Source organism: Gavialis gangeticus, unplaced genomic scaffold (genome assembly GCF_001723915.1).
Source record: "Gavialis gangeticus isolate Ggan-Ray unplaced genomic scaffold, GavGan_comp1, whole genome shotgun sequence".
In the NCBI taxonomy this organism is placed as follows: domain Eukaryota; kingdom Metazoa; phylum Chordata; order Crocodylia; family Gavialidae; genus Gavialis; species Gavialis gangeticus.
In genome coordinates, this window is record NW_017728992.1 from 199,618,866 (window position 1) to 199,636,466 (window position 17,601).

General features: G+C 45.7%; 1 protein-coding gene across 1 annotated transcript in view; it reads right to left on the reverse strand.

Annotated features, from left to right (window-relative positions):
• Positions 1–17,601, reverse strand: part of COL22A1 (collagen type XXII alpha 1 chain) — a 381,540-nt gene that overhangs the window by 339,049 nt on the left and 24,890 nt on the right. The window contains exons 2-3 of the mRNA XM_019528200.1: positions 3,924–4,084; positions 2,165–2,731 (exon numbers count right to left, since the gene is read on the reverse strand). Coding sequence (XP_019383745.1) covers positions 2,165–2,731; positions 3,924–4,014 — 658 coding nt within the window. The 5' untranslated portion in view covers positions 4,015–4,084. The remainder of the gene's footprint in view (positions 1–2,164; positions 2,732–3,923; positions 4,085–17,601) is intronic.

A 17,601-nucleotide genomic window follows, 5' to 3' on the forward strand; every position in this document is an offset into this window, starting at 1 on the left:
TAAGCCACCCTTTCAGCAGGTGGTAGACAGCTTGAATAGTGTCAATCATAGCTCTCAGAATGAAAAACAATACGCCTTTGATAATCCTTAGGATCTAACTTAAGAAGGATGCATAAACTATGACCCTAATCCACGATCAAAATGCCATATGCAGAGAATGTTACATCTGGTAAAATGGACAAATTGCTTTTTGAGAGGATAAGAGAAACTCGGAGACCCAGATGGCAATATGTACTGTAATGCATTATTAATTGGAAGAAGAAGTTTTCCTAATAATAGGCACACATTTCAGCAGATTGTCAAGCCATGCTGGATCCAACAAAATGTACAGATAAATTTATTTGATATAACATACAGCACAATTTTTTCCATCCCACTCTGACCTCAAATGCATAAGACCAGAGGATTTTACTGTAAAAAAGGACTAACCCTAAGGATCTGCATTACATCTAGCCAATAATCAGCCCAACTTCCTTTCATGACACAGTTAATGTCCCTGCCAATTTTCATCTGGGCTGAGGGAAGAAGTCACATCTTGATGCTATTGTGCAACATCACAATGCTTGTGCCTCCAGGCCTAGTCACTCTATGCATAAGAAGCGCACAAGTGCCCAAAGCAATGGGTGAATACATTATTTTCCTTATAATATGAAATCACAGAAGGAAATAAATGAATGCCATGATGCACATTTATGCCACGATGCACACTTTCACACTCAAGTCAGTCCATTAGGAAGCTACATAGTCACCATAAAGTGACTTACCTGCCCAGTGTGACTGCCTGAGCATCTTCACTGTAACCCCAGGTCAAGGTATCACACAAAGACTCATCAGTTTTAGTGTATTCAACCCCAGGATGCAGGGCAGTGTCATCAGGCTACAGAGCAACCTTAACCTCCTCAAAGACAATAAAGACCACAAAGCTCCCATAGCCGGAAACCCTTGCAGCACTGGGTGGAGGCTGAGAGCGCCTATACATGAGCAGGGAGGCTGCTCCGTCACACTGGAATTTGAGCACTTTGGAGCAGACTAGATTGAGTTTGCTGGAGCATGGTAATTACCATACTCCAGCAGCCTCCTGTGTCCCATGTATAAGCAACCCCATGCTCCAAAATGGCAGCAAGGGTGCTTTATCTAAAGCTCATTTGATAAATGTGTCCCCACCACCATTTTGAAGTACAGGGATGCTGATACACAAGATACTCTTTGGACTTTAGTTAAAGCCACTCTAATAAAAGTGCTTCAGGAAAAACGTCTTCACGGCAAGGGTGGCCAAAACTTGGAATGGAGGTGGTGCTCTCTCCTACTTTGGGGATCTTTAAGAGGAGGTTGGATAGGCATCTCGGGGGTCTTTAAGAGGTTAGATAGCCCAGGCAGAGGGTCGGACTTGATGATCTGTTGAGGTCCTTTCCAACCCTAGTATCTATGAATCTATGCTCCCCCCGCCCTCCCCCACACCAACTCCTGGAGCACATGTATAAACGCCCAGATGTTCCAGCTAAGTTTCTGGGATACCAATGACAGGAGAATACCATCCCTCTAGAGATCCCCACATGAAGTCTCCATTGCTTAGAGTAAAAAGGACATATAAGAGTAGTCTGCAAACCCCCCCACAGGCAGAGAAGAACATTTCAATATGCACCCAGAGCTCACAGAGTACCCCAGCTCCGGAGTTCAATTAGCAGATCAAAGCACGTTCTGGCTGTAGAGGAATCAAGGAGCTCACGCAGCTTCCAACATGGCTTACAGGCCTCACCCCCATACAAGGCATCAAGCTTCAGGTCTGTACAAGATTAAACTGCATGTAGGGTTTGGTGAGATCAGAGTTTCCAGCAAGCTGTAACATATGACACTTATAAAACCATGTCAAAATAAAATTGGATCTCTCCTCTCTCTCTCTCTCTCTCTTTCTCTCCCTCCAGTTTTCTACTGGAAACAGACCCTTCTGCAATGTTGTCTTGGCTCTTAAACTCAGAAGAAAGCACTTCTGCGACCACCCATTGAGTGGAAAATTCAAGGAAATAGTGGATAGAAGAGAGGATAGAATCATAAGGGAATAAGAGTTAATAAGGAAAGGTAAGGAGTAAGAAAGGATGTCACAGCTTCACAATTATCCCCTTTTTAAGTCTTTTTTCCCATGACAGTTAAGACCACCACCACTTACTTTCACAGAGACGCCTTCTCAGTTTCCCTCGTATTTTATCAATGGCGTTGTAATCGGAGACGTGGAACACATGAGCAGACTTGGGCTCAGAAGCAATTTCATCCAGTTCCTCCTTCAAAGCTTCACCCACTCCTACCGCAAAAATTCGAATCCCAGCGTTGCGTGCTGCAGTGGCAGGGTGTAAGACATAATCCTGGCTCCTCCCATCAGTCAGAAGGATGGCCACTTTCTTAATGGCCCGGTCACTAGGCCTCCCACCAGCCTCTTTGGAAAAGCTATAGGTGTTGATGTACCGGAGGGCATCCCCTGTGTTTGTATTGCCCCCATCATATTTAATGTTCTTTGCAGCTGCTTTGATTTCCTCACGAGTTTGGTACCTTCCTAGGTCAAATTCTGTGGTTGGCCGATCGCTGTAGCGGACCACTCCCACGCGGGTCTTATCTTGTCCAATCTCAAAAGTCTCCACCAGGTTTGACACCCACTGGCGGACCTTCTCAAAATCTTCTTTGCCCACACTGGAAGAGGCATCCAGGAGGAAGACAAGGTCATAATGGACATTCTTGCAACCTATGGGAGCAACAGGAGGTATTACTGAGAAAAGCTGGAAGAGGAATATCATCCACCGTGCTAGCTGTCTAGGCATGCCTGTTGGGAGTACTGCGGCTGTGCCAGAGGCACGGATCTCTGTCCTGCAGTGGGGATGGAGGTTCCAGTTTCCAGCCTTTCCTTCCCCAGTGATACTAGTAAAAGTCTAGTAGATCTAAGCACCTCTGTAGCTTTGAAATGCAGACCCTTTCTTTTTCTGTGCTACTCATTATATCTCGACTCAATCCTTTGCCTACACTGGCTGCATGTTTATGAGGCTACTTTTCTCTTTTAAAAGCCTCCGTACACTCCCCCTTCCACTCCTTCGGCTAATGCAACACACTGAAAAAGATTTTCATGGATCAAGAGATCTGTTTTGACTTTGCCTGTGCTAACCTTGATCTTGAACAGGAAAGCTTCCATATTCCCTGTTAAATTAATATTATGCTTTATTTATATTAAACTAAAAGCAATTCTTTTCCACAGCAGGATGTCTTGGTGAAGCAAGTTTATAACAAGATTATTCTGATTCAGTTGGCCAGCAAATGTTGACTGAAGGATGATGATTCCTTGAATACTAGAGCTGCTTCCTTGACAACAAAGGACCGTTCCTTTATTAGCATTTCTTTCCCCAACCGTCTAACTGAACTTTTTGGTTTTAGTCAAGATATTTATAACCCAAATCCTGCATAATCCAAAATACTTGCACACTGTAAATCGCAATTCTCTAGCATGCAAAGCCAGACTTGCATACATTTCCCAGCAACCCACAAGCAAGGCATATTACCCAAGGGGCTTTTTCACTGCTTAGCCTGAACATTTGCAAGCTATTTGCAGATCTACATATATATACTTTAGTGCAGGGGCGGGCAATTATTTTGGGCAGAGGGCCGCTTACTGAGTTGGGCAAGCCATCGAGGGCTGCATGACAGGCAGCCAGGGGCAGACAAATATTAATTTTCTAAATTTTTGAGGGGCCCCATGAGCTGGATAGTATGGTCTGGTGGGCGGCATCCAGCCCACGGGCCGCATTTTGCCTGCCCCTGTTTTAGTATAACCACATAAAAGCCCGTGTATTCCCTGGTTTGTCTTTCTACCCCTTTCCCTTCACAATTAAAGTAAAAATCTAGGTAGCTATTTGCCATGGTCTGGATACTGGAGCATCACCACGTACCTGCTCTTTGTGCCTGAATTCTCTCTCCACCCCACACAAGTGTAAGGAGAATCAGGATGAAGGGCACCCACTCTCTTCCCAGAGGGGACATACCTCCTTCCTTCTTTCACAGGCTTGTCTCTTTGCCGTGGTGAGAAATGTTTACGAATCCAATCCCCTGCCTGGGAAAAAAGAGGAGGAAAGTGATGCACAACCATTAACTCATCAAGCAGAAACAGCAACAGTGACAATGTGGTTCACAGGAACCACACCTTTAGGGACATATCTTCTTCAAACTTTCATTTGATATGAATAGCTATGCACTGCGCAGACAAAGACGCAAGGAATTCCTCTTCTTCCCAAAGGATCAGGTCTTTCCGTAGACTCTCTCAAAACCACAGAAGCCTGAGATGACAAAGGGGAAAGATCACCAGATGATTTTATTGTAAATGAGCCCCTCTATAATAAGCAATTAATGCACAGCATTGGAAACCATTCTTGATTTGGGCCTCACACACATCCCTCATCAGAAGGTATACACCTCTTGAGCTAAGTTTGCTGCAAGTCATCATCAGCCACCAGCTGCTGCTTCACTAGATACTCCTTTCAATTCTTTGAAACCACTAAGTGCTAATACTATTTAGTACTTTTCATAATTCGCCATCAGGTAACTTAGACCTTGTCCACACAAGAAAAATGCACCAGTTTAACTTAAAGACCAGATACACGCATTACACTTTTACTGATATAAGTGATCGGAAACCAGTCTATATCCATAACAGAACAGATGTTTGGCACACATCGATTGGTTTAAAAATGGCAAACCCAGGCTAATATTTGCACCACCCTCGCACCAAAGGGCAAACATGCGTTCTGTTTGCTACTGATCTAAACTACGGCACTTACAGAAAATCACGTACCTTAGACTGATTCCGCCTCGGGCTTTTTGAATGGCTGTACCTAGCCGAATAAGTGTCATTTTAAAGCAGTTTAGTTAAGCCGGCATAGACACTCTCATTTCAGCCCAGCTAAATTGAAGCTTGAAAACATCACCCACAATTATATTATTACATACTAGAAACTCAGCCTGGCCTGTTAAAAGATTTTCTAAGCTTTCTAATACTGGACTTGATTTTTTTAAGAAAAAACACCAGCTGATGAATCATTGTGTGTTATCTATACAGGGATAAGGCTTGCTGTGTTCTGTGTGCTGTTCACACACATGCAGGACGCCCGGCCCCAACTTGAAATGCTATCAGCTATGTGGTCCAAATCAACATCTTAAAGTTTCTGTCCCGGGGTCTAAATCCAGTTTTCTTAGTTCACTCCACAGGCTTGTTCCCTTCACTGTTTCCGAGCATGTTGGCGGTAGGTTCTTCTTAAGCAACAGAATGCACGTGTTATGATGGGCTTGTTCATAAATGCTAAGCTATTTTCCCCCTCTTTCAAACATTATATTTAAAGGACAAACATAAACATTTATGATGGAGTTGCCAAGATTTTAATTTAAGAAATCAGCTTAGTAGGCTCAGCATTTGACCAGTCTTGACAAAGTCCCTCTAAACTAAATGAAGACCTAAGCTGGAGAAAAGAATAAACTGCAAGCCAGTTGTGCAGCCATAACTCATTACACCCACATGACTGCGGGGCCCCATCTTTTCAAAGACCCATAGTCACACGCAGTAACAGAGAAATAATGCTAGAGGCGCTTCCTCTGACACGCAGACAAAAAAACACTGGGAAGTGAGTAAGCAGCAAGGAATAAATGCAAGGAAAGGTTCGAAAACAAACGTGCTGGTAAAAGATATCGATTCACTAATTATCCCCGGCAGGGAGCAACCCTAGGTGCTGTCATTCAAACTGTTTCCAGCAGGTGTCACTCCGACACAGCAAGGTTCAGTTGCCTGAGCCAACAAGGAGGCCCACCTGGAAAACTGAATTAGGCATTTATGTCTATCCACCTATACCTATAACAGAGTTAAAACATTCGTGCACGCATGTCGGTGGATGCCCACATGTATTACTGAAATCAGAATTCGTTTTCATAGACATGCCCCACTGAAACTATACTCCCTCTCCTTCAAAGGGCTAACAACCGATGTATTTAAAAGTAGCGCTGAGGTTTTCCTGTCCCATTATTTTAAATATATTTCTTTGCAAACACTGGTATTTTAGCATCAGAAATCTGGTATAAATAAACATCAGTGAAGTCATTCTGACTGACACCTTCTGATCCGGGGTGCATGCGGGTTAACAGCTGGCAAAGGCTACTTTAGAAAACAATGCTAACCCTCAAATGCCATGCATGTCCAGACACAGAGCAATGACGTTGATGATTTCTGGACTAAACTGTGGAGTGGTTTCTAACCTACCCAGGTGCCAGTAGGCCACACTTGGCCTGGTGTCATCATGTCTGCGCCATCTGGGCAGCTTTCTGCATCCAAGACACTTTCCTTCCTAGCAGGTCATGATCATAAATCACGATACTTGCCAATAATTGTATGTGACCAGGCCAAAGAACTGCGCTACATGTAAACTGAAAAAAAGATGGAGAATGGAGCCTGTGGTTCCCTCTCTCCCTCATTTCCCCGCGCCCTTCTTCTTAGTTTGAGGAGCAACGTGGCACTTCACAAAACTGAAAAAATATATTCCAAAACACATTTTTGATACTAAGAATCAAAATCAAAATCAAAACACCGATGCAAAATTTAAGCTGTAACGGGTGGTGACTATGACATATATTGATGTCACTCAAAGCACTCTACGTAATTGTACCAGAATATGTCATAGTGTCAGCTATGGGGACAAATCAACTGAGAACTTCATCCCACACACTAATGAATAACTTTACACAAACTGGTTGGTCTCATTCAAGTGAGCCAAACTACTGATACGAATAAAATTCCACTTCAGCACATCCGCAAATAGAAAGGTTGGAGGCAAGACATCATTCAAGGAGGGGTCCTGCACTATGAATTTCAGTCTTGCGGTTATAGAGGAAGATCAATATTTTTCTCTAAGGCCATTGCCAGATGGAGGGATCGATAGAGGGGTGCTAGTGATGGGAAGATTTTAGTTTCCAGGGAATCCCAAGTTCTTAAAACAGAAGGGTACTTATGGATGCTACATGCACCTAAGAGACCACACAGATGCATTTTTTCATGATGACTCTGCCAAATTTGCTGTTTCTAAAGGAGGGTAGCACAAACACATTTGCTACCTGGTTTTATTGCCCAGCTGGCTGGTTCACTGGCTGAGACACCCTGCTTTACTAATCTACTGAGAACAAAGAAGTGAGAATGCAGTTTATACATGATGTCCCATGGAAATGGCATCCCCAACAGGAAAGTACAGGAATAAATGCAACATGGCTCCCCTAAGCTTACAGCATAGGCCCCTTTTACTTGGTTATTCATATACCATCTCACAGCTGAACAAACGCCACTTTCTATATTCAGAAAACCAAACACAAAGCTTCTAAATTACCTTCGCTTCCAACATCTTGCACGAGTTCAGCCAACATTTTAGACTGACAATGGAACAAGCAAAACACTTTGGGCAAAGCAACCTTCAATGATAATTGGCCTTGCTTTCTTTCTTGGTCTTGACTGACAGCTGGGCTTTGCCCACCTCCCTCATGTGTGAAGGGATAGATGCCTTTTCTAGTATTATTTCTGAATGTTACCTCCTTCTCATTTTTTTAATTCATTTTAGAATAGACTTATTATTACTATTATAATAGGCGTGAAAGGGACATCAATGTAGTCAGCAAAGTATGTTTTCAAAACACAACAGAGGAAGATGCAAGAAAAAGAGATTCCCCTTTTCCTCGCCCTCCCCCCCAAGTACACACACCACAGCCTGGCCCACAAGGATTGCATCCTCCATTGCAGGGTCATCCAGGGAGCCCAGGGTGTTATGCTGGCAGAAAATAAGTGTGAAAGAGGAAGCAGGCCTGCATGTTGAGAAGTGTCATTTGAATAATGGGAAAATAAAGAAGAGAGGGGCAAAGCATGGGATGCAATGGTAGAGTAGGGCAGGAGGAGAAGCTAAGTAGCCAGAGACGTCTAGAAATATGCACCAGACATTTTGAACTCCGATCCCTCCTGCTCAGAGCTGTTTCACAAACACTAGAGCCACAGCAGGAAAGGGAGGAAAACAAATTTCACGTAAGCCAGGGCTGTCCGGCTTCAGGTTGGCTGGTGGCCCCAAACCGCACTGGCCCTTGCTGCATGCTGCAGGGGCTCCCCTACACCCCCACCTCATGCCATCCCTCACTGCATAAGCAGTGTGATGTCTCCCTGGCCACTGCTGTGCATACCCCCTCCTAAGCTGCCCCTGCTGATGCTGCTGAGCAGGCAGCAAACTTAGCAGGCCTCCCAACATGCTGCCCTGTCCCAAGGACTCTGACCACTGCCAGAGTAGCAAGAGCAACATGGGGAGCAGTGGCCAGGAGGGAGCCCCCACACTGCATATTAACCCCTTGCAGGCTGGATGTAGCCCATGGGCCACCAATCAGACAGCCCTGATACATAAGCTATCTACTCCATCTCTGGCCGGTCACAGCATTATTCCCTACAACATATTTTTCCTGTATTCAACTTGGCTTAAGTGACTTGAGTAGCATCATCTTCAATGCCAGCTTCTGAAGGCTGTTCCCACCCAATATCAGCACAAAGCAGTAGATTATGGCATATTACGCACAGATGCTGCAAGATTAATTATTCAAGGGTGAATGTAAGGACCACAGGATAGAGAAGAAGTTAGAGAAGTTGGTAGTAGTCATCTAATTAAAAATAAAAAGTCTGTTATGAAGAGGATGGAGATCAATTACAGGGTCTACATCAACCTGTTGATGTTCAACACTGAGAAGTATAAAGTGCTTCACATGGGAAGAAACATCCTGCAACATGCTTAGAGGCTCAGCAGTGCTACACTTACTAGCACCACAACAGAAAGAGACCCGAGGGTCTTGATAGCCCATAGAATGAGCATGAGCCGCCATTGCAATGCCGTAGCCGGCAAAGCAAACAAAACACTGGCACGCATCTACCGATGCATCTCAAACAAGACTAAGGACGTCATCTTCCCACTTTACTCGGCCTTAGTGAGGCCACAGCTGGAGTACTGCGTCCAGTTCTGGACACCGCGCTTCAGGAAGGCCGCGGAAAGGCTTGGGAGAGTCCAAAGGAGGGCTGCGCATATGGTTAGATGTATGGAGAGTAGGCCATATGATGAGAGGCTGAGAGACTTGGGTCTGTTCAGCCTAGAGAAGAGAAGACAAAGAAGGGACTTGGTGGCAGCCTATACATACATTAGGGGCCCACATCAGGGACTGGGAGAACGTCTGTTCACCAGGGCTCCCCATGGGAAGTCTAGGGCTAATGGTTATGAATTGCTAGAAGACCATGTTAGATTAGACACAAGGAAAAACTTCACAACTCAAGTGTCCAGGGTCTGGAATAGACTGCCCTCAAAGATGGTACAATCACCCACTCGGGATATCTTCAAAAAAACATCTGGATGCTCACCTTGCTGGGGTCATCTGACCCCAGTGGTCTTTCCTGCCCAAGCACAAGGGGGGCTGGACCTGATGATCTCGAGAGGTCCCTTCCAGCCCCTAACATCTGTGAATCTATAAGGCGACAAGAAGTAATGGACTACAATTGTAACAAGGGAGATATTAGGTTGGTTATTATTAGGAAGAACTTTACAGCGATGAGGGTGGTTAAACACGTTAAACCAGATTACCTAAAGAGAGACTCTGGACGTTTTCTCAGTGGAAGTGTTCAAGCGCAGGTCAAACAAGCATTTCTCTGAGCTAGTTTACTCGGGGATGATTTTGCCTTGAGCAACGGGTTGGATTAGATGGCCTCGCAAAGGCCTCCCCCAGCAATAATTTCCTGTTGTGAATGGGAGACTTTTGCTGGAATGGGATAGTTTTCTAGACCACATCATGGAAAGATGGTTCTTCCTGTCAAATAAGGTTGGTTTCATTTGGATTCATTTCTTTACTTGTCTTAATGTCATCCCATTACTTCATCATCACTAAACATTTTGACTAACCCTATAAACCTAATGTCCCAAATATATCTGTGTTCCTAATATGATTTTGCGTTGTCATCCTAATGAACATTGTCAGCATCCATCTCTATAGAAGAAAGCGTGGAGCTTAATTATACAGTACTTCAGAGAAATATATATAGCACATTAATAAATTCTGCATCTCAGTAGTCCATGCATTGTGTGTCTATCTTCAGACTATTGAACTAGGCAATTTAATTATCTAAATTATGCTGATGTGAACAAGAAGTGGACCATATAAGAGACAGCAGAGTAAACTTTATCAGCCTACTCATCCACATGTTTTTTCTATACACTTCATCTGCTAGCATCTCTTGAATGTCTAGGGTGTCTCATTCTTGACCCAAAGCCCACGGAAGTTAATGGAAATTGATTTCAAGGGGTTTGGCTCAAAAGCTGTGTTTAATAAGTGGGACATATTCCAGGGGCAAATCTCAAGGCGATTGTAGAGGTGATTCTGGGGAATGCCACTCATCTACGGCTTGACCCCAAATTTAATAAAGCCAAGGAAAAGCTTCCCTAGGACTTCAAGTGTTGTGGTTTGAATCCAATGTATATGTGAAGAACTTCAGAAAGTCTGTATGAAAGCAAAGTAGGGTTAAATATGACCCATCCACTTGCTTGTTGTCTTTCAAAAGCTATTTCCTCAAGAAGTGTGGTGCTCACCCATGGCTCGCAGGCCAGATCCAACCCCTGAAGTGACTGTATCCAGCCTGCAATGTGGGGCATCAGTGGCAAGCAACCCAACCTGGTGTGCCCCTACCCCTGTGCTCTGTTGCTGATCCCTCAAACTTCATATCGTTCCCTGCTCTCCCCCTTTCCCCTCCCCTACAGCTGGTGCTACTTACACTGTCCCTGCCTTGCTCCCTCCTCATCCCCTAGACACGTGCTGTTACCTGATGTAAGCTCTCTTCGTCTCTCGTTCTATCCCCCCTACCCTCCCCTCTCTAACACTGGCTGGCATCTCCTCCCGTCCCTCTCTCCCTCCCATTTACACCAGAGGGTACTGGTGGCCCATGACATAGCTGGATCGTAAGCACCCAGAAGGCACTTTAGAAGGTGGAGAACCACTGCTCCATCAAGGACATCATTTATTATGAGGCCTATGAGAAATCAATCAGCCAGGATGAGCAGCCAGCAGGGACAGCCAACATTCATTTATAATAGGACAAAAAGGGTAAAAGGACAGATCTTCAAGGGACTCAGAACCATCCTACTGAATACACAGGTATCTTAGCAGAAGACAATTTCTCTGACCTTACCCTCCACTCCCTTCTGTTTACTATACCCAATGACACAATGTCCACCTAATGACACTTAATGTCCAGGCTTAGTGAGACTACAAGCCCGTTGGAACAGGGAGCTGGTCTTTCCTAGCACAGAGGTGTCCAGATCAGAGATGGGCAGGGGAGGTTTAGTGCTACTGCAATAGGAACTACTTGTTCTAGTTAATTCACACACGCAAAAGAAACATGCACAGGCACATAATTTGCACACTCCTGCATTTCTGCTGCCATCCCAGTCACTTCAGGGGCACAATATTTCTAGCCTTGCTTTCTAAAGGCCTCCATGGATTTGCTCAGACCTCTGGTAAAAGTTTCAAGGTGCCTCCATGACTAAAGTGGTCAAGTCCCGTTTTTAGAAGTGCCATAACTCACACACCCAGGGGGACTGAATGAAGTTCACACAAGCAAGCATAATTATGGCCTTTTCTAATGCTGCAGTTTTTGACTCAGTAACCTTGATGTTCTTTTATACACAGGTGTTCACACACAATGCAAACATGCAGGGGTAAAATTACACTTCAGCAGTTCCCAGCTTTCTAGCATGTGCATTCCTCAGATCAAACTCTTTTGTAAATGCATCTATCTCAGACTCTAAAACAAGCTACTGCTACTGGTCTTCTGCCAAATGGAAGCAGTTTTAAAATACTCTGAGTATCAGTTGAGGACTTTGCAATGTATTTTTGCCAGCTGCAGCCACAAAGAGCCTGCAAACTGAAATCTTCATGCAGTGCCTGGAAGCATACCTTCCTCATGATTCGCACTGGGAAAAATAACTTGAGATTTTTATTTTATTCTTGCATAATATTAAACTTATAGACTGGCTACTGCTACTGATTGGCTAGGAACCACACACAAAATGGGTCACTACAATTATCCCTCTCCTCGGTCTATCACCCCACACACTGCAGGGGTCTTCCACTCACATCTTGTGGATTGCAGGCTCTTTGCAGCCAAGGCTGGGACTCGCCATATTACGCTATACTACGTTACTCGCCAAGGAGCAACAGTCTCAAGTTGCAGCAATGGAAATTGAGGTTATTAATTAGGAAGAATTTTCTCACTAGGAAGGGAGAAAAGCACTGGAACAGGTTACCCAGAGAGGTGCCTGGAAAAGCTCCATCCTTGGAGGTTTTCATAATCCAGCTAGACAAAGCCTTGGCTGGGATGATGTAGTTGGGGCTGGTCCTGCTTAGAGCAGGAGGTTGGACTAGATGTGACCTCCCGAGGTCCCTTCTGACCCTCACTTTCTATGATTCTGTATCTCTGAAACACCTCCACAGAGACCTCTAGGAACTGCTACTGTAAAGAGGTTAGATAAATAGGAGCAGTTAATAGACCAGATCTGTCAAAACCCTTTCTCTCTTTCTTTTTTTAACTTAACAACACAACAGGTCTGCAACACCCATCTTCCAGCCACATCTCTGTTCTCACCCAGACAAAATCCAAGGCTCAGGTCTCAGACCTGAGACACCAACCATCAGTATGCACAACACACACCAGTCAGATTGATTTCAACCTATTTGTCACACAGGCTGATAACCGAGGAAAATAAAAGCTTTTGTTTACAGAACGATGCTTCATCGAGGCCCCAGACGTGTGTATCCCCTATGGAGAAAGTTAACCAAACTCCTGCCAAGGTGGGTCTTAGATGTTCCTGTTCAGGCAGACTACCAGGAAGGGGCCTGCATCCTTCACTGCCTCTAGGCACTTCAGTGCATTGCCCATGCAAGCCCTACTTCATGCTTTTTATATCCACGGGGAAGTTCTTCCAGCTCGGCAAATGAAACCCAATCTTTTCTTTTTTAGTACGGTCCAGGATTACGTAAATAAAATGCCCATGTGTCATGCCTTTATATAGCACGCTGGAGCACGCAAGAGAGAGATGGGGTAACAGGCTATATCTGGTTGGAAAATGGGGCATGTTACCAAGCAGAGGGGCAGGTTGTGGGTTTCTGGAGAGGGTTTCTCATACAAGGTGTCCTGCCAGAGTCCAGAGGAGGAGGAGTTTCCATAGGACCCTTCGGAAAGGGCGACTTTCTAAGCAGCACAGCAGCAGAAAGGGACCTTGGAGTCATAGTCAACTCCAAAACGAACAGGAGTCATCAATGTGATGAAGGAATGAGTGAAGCCAACCGCACTCTTTCACGCATTAGAAGGTGCATCACGAGCAGGTCTAAGGAGGTGATACTTCCCCTCTATTCAGCATTGGTGAAATCGCAGCTGGAGTACTGCGTCCAGTTCTGGGCACCGCACTTCAAGAGGGATGCGGATAACCTTGAGAGGATCCAGAGGAAGCCCCTCGTATGGTTCAGGGCCTGCAGGTAAGATCCTATGAGGAGAGACTGAGGGACCTGAATCTTGTCAGTCTCCGCAAAAGGAGGCTGAGAGGGGACCTTGTGGCCAGCTACAAATTCATTGAGGGGGGAGCAGCAAGGAGTAGGTGATACTCTGTTTACCAGGGTGCCCCTTGGGGTTACTAGGAACAATGGCCATAAACTGATGAAGAGCACATTTAGATTAGACATTAGGAAAAAATTCTTTGTGGTGAGGGTTAAATCTGGAATGGGCTTCCAAGGGAGGTGGTGCTCTCCCCTACCTTGGGGGTCTTTAAGAGGAGACTCGACAAGCACCTGGCTGGGCTCATCTGACCCCAGTGCTCTTTCCTGCCCAGGGCAGGGAGTCAGACTCGATGATCTACTAAGGTCCCTTCCGACCCTAAAAATTTATGAAATCTATTAAACCCCTTGCACCAATATGAGCGAAAAGTTCATTGCTATGAACAAGAGCCCACACCCAGAAGGATGTATAGGGTTGAGCTACTATTTAGGCCATAAGGACTCATTCACCACTATTCCCCGCTTATGCTCCTGCCTGAATTCCTCAAACCTTGGACCCAAAATACAAGATAACCCTGCCACACTACTCTGGCACCTGTGGGAACTAAGTATATGGAGACTTATTTCTCCATGCCCCTAATACAACAGCAGCTACACCAAAAAGTGGATCCTAAAAGGACACTTGGGCTTTTCAATGGTGAGCACAGAAGACATTTATCTTCCTGGCGCCCCCCGTGGAAACCAGAACCCAAAGTTTAGTGACTGACTCCTCATATAATGTGGGGAGAGCCGGGCCCCTTAGAGCAGGATCCACAAAAAGCAGAAGGCTGATCCAGGAGCAGCCAAGAAGAAGCCACTGGGGAAATCCTGAAGAAGGGGTGGCCTTAATTCCTACTCCTCCCCAGGACTTGGCCACCTTAGTCCTAATAGGAAGCACCTCCTTGCACCCAGGATTCACATCCTTCGCAGGTAGGTGATGACACACACTGCTTCTTCAAGGAAGTTGGGGATTCATCCTATCTTTTCAAAGGTGACTTGGATGGGAATGTGCCATAGGTGGGCAGCAACTGCGGCAGGGCAAGGACATTCACCCACAATGTGGAGTTCACTCCCTCTTCTGTCTGCAGGTTTGAATCCACTCAGTTCTCACCAATGCTGATAGTGCCCAAACTAACAGAAAAAGGATGCTTGATAACAAGGGTACCCTGTTGAAGTCCCATCCCAATGCAGAAAAGGATTCAAGGAGCCAGAGAGATGGAAACGTGACTCTGGACCCTCACGGTTGCAAAACTCACTTGATGACGGTGAGTCTTGGGTTCGAGTCCCTGTTCCACAGATGGTTACAATATTTTTCACTATAACATAATCACTCCAAGACTGTTTCTGTCTCCCACGCAAAGAGAAAACAGGGGAATAGAGGGATACACCTGCAGTACGATGCATGGATGTGACCCTCCACGAAGGGCTGAGGATACAGATACTCTCTCAAAGCAGGGAACACACAGAGCATTGCGTCGTCTCGTTCAATTGGCTTTGCCCAGTGCCACAGCTAGGTTGGAAGGAGCAGTAAGCGCCCATGGGGGAAAGCAGGGCAGTCAAACAGACACCAGGCTGCTTTTGCTAATTCAAGGCTCTTGAAACATCCCTAAGAGGACATGAAGGAGAAAACACTGCTCATCCCCTGAAAGTTGCTGTGCTCCATGAACAGGTGATGCTGGCAGCCAGGGAGTCCTCCGCTACGTTCAGCCCACGGCTCTCAGTGCAGGTACTGCTGCCTCCAGAGCCACGAGGAGGGGAAAAAAAGAAACCATCCAGCTGCAGAAGGTGATGGGAAAGGATTGACGGTTCAATACAGAGCGCCTGGAAGCAGCAAGCAAAGAGGAAGGAGCTATTAACCATGAACGGCTCTTACTGTCACAGTCCATCACTGCTATGATCCTCACTGCAAAGGCCCGAGGAGGCTGTCTTTGGAAAGCAGAATTGCAGAGACCCCTCAGACAAACAGGGAGAGCTATGCAGCCTTCCCCACGAGCTGCAGCACCCTCCACCCCCCGCAAATGTGACCTCTTGCTCCGAGCACACCTGGACAAAGAGCATTAGCAGGAGGGCTCCTTCCTCCTGGCAACAGCAGGAAGTCTTGACCCCCACTGCCCACCAGCTAATGGGAGGGTCAGCACAGCCTCAATCCATCTGCAACCCCCTGCCATGTCCCCTCTCCCCCGGTGTCGCCATGGCAGGACGGAGACAGATCAATGGTCCTGACATTCGCTGGAAGGAATCCGAATCATCCTGCAATATTTTTGTCAGTTCCCTCCCCCCCCGCCCCCATTCCCCTTAATTCATTGCACTGGGCTTAGCAGCCGCGGCATAGCTTTGGCAGACAAAAGATCGCAGCAAGGGAGAGCACCATTAAACAATGGAGAGAATAGAAGGAGCCAGGCAGACAAAGGGGGCAGATGACACCGAGTCCTTTTTTACTGCTTTGGCCTCCTCGTGCTTTGCAGTCCTTTTAACTAACCTGCAGTACCAAGCTGGTCTTGACAAACTCTTGGAGCTTGAACACATGACCATCCTCCCCATCCCACTTCTCCCCCCAGCCCCACACCCACTCAACGCCACTGAATTTTGTTCCTGAAAAGGAAAACTCATACTGAATTACAGCCATGAAGAGTGCGCATCAAAAGGTTTTTGGGGAAGAATAGATAAATACCAGAAAATTCAGTCTTCGTTCCTTCCTGGCAACATGCAGACAGACTGCAATGACAGCTCCAGGCCCTTGGGAGCATGTGCACATCCCAATGCCAGCTTCAAGGCTCTGATATGAAGCCAATTCAGAACAAGAAGGGTCACAGGGTGGCAAGTGAGGAGCCATACTTCTTATACAGGGGAGCCGGTTCAGAGAGGAGTAGGACCTGACACACGATTTTGGCTCAGCCGTTCCAGTTGGTGTTACCTCCAAGAAGGATAATCATCCTCAAGCTACAAAAGATATCAGTTAATGAAGGCTTTGGAAACTTTAGAGCACTGTGATGGGGTATGGAAGTCAGCATCTAATCAGCAATGATTTGCCACTTTGTAGATGCCATCAGTTCCTTTTAAGACTTAAACGGACAAGTTTTGGATGTACTTTTATAGCACGAGGGCTAGACCGGAAATCCCTAAACTTTAGTTTGAGTTTTTCCCTAGTGCCCGACTACACTGCAGTCAATGTTCTCTAGCTCCTCCTGTGAAATCCTAGATAAGCTTATTCCTATTTTAATGCCAACAGATTGCTGACATCCCATCACATACAGCAGCAGTGGCAGCAGCAGGAGCAGCTGCCTTCACTGTGCAGAGCCAGGGCAGGTAAGACTTCTCGTTCCCCGATTTACACTGGTCAGCATAATCCCCCCAGGTGCTGCTGAAAGAGCGTGCTATGTTTCTGTGCACAAGAAAGAGAAGAACGCCAATAGTAGAAGTGAAAGCAAGAAGATGCCATCATGATACAGCCTAACTACCTGTTTAAAACAAGTCAAGGAACTTCTCTCAGGGTATGAACAAATGAAGCAATTATACTGGTTAAAAAGTGGGTTTGGAAGCCACTGTGGTTCAGCTAAATCCACCGCACCAGTTTCATCTATCCACTGTACCCCAAGGGAAGTAGAAACTAAACCATAATAATGTAACACCCTTTTCATGTGGGGCATATCACTGCAATTTGGCTTCACTTATTGTAGGATGGGGGCGGGCAGATGCAACGTTTTACAATGAATCTGCTAATACATGCTCAAGCCACAAGCTTCCTTACCTTAAAAAAATTTGGCCTAATTATTCATCAGCCTATACTCAGCCATTCCTTTATCGAGCACAGATCTTGTAGTTAAGCTACAGCAGGCAGGAATCCCCTTCCCCCTCACCTGGCAAGATGTCTGAACTTGATTTGAATATGTTGTGGGATGGAGAACCCCCCGTTCCTGGCATAAGTAGCTCTGATGGCAACGTGCAAATACCTGA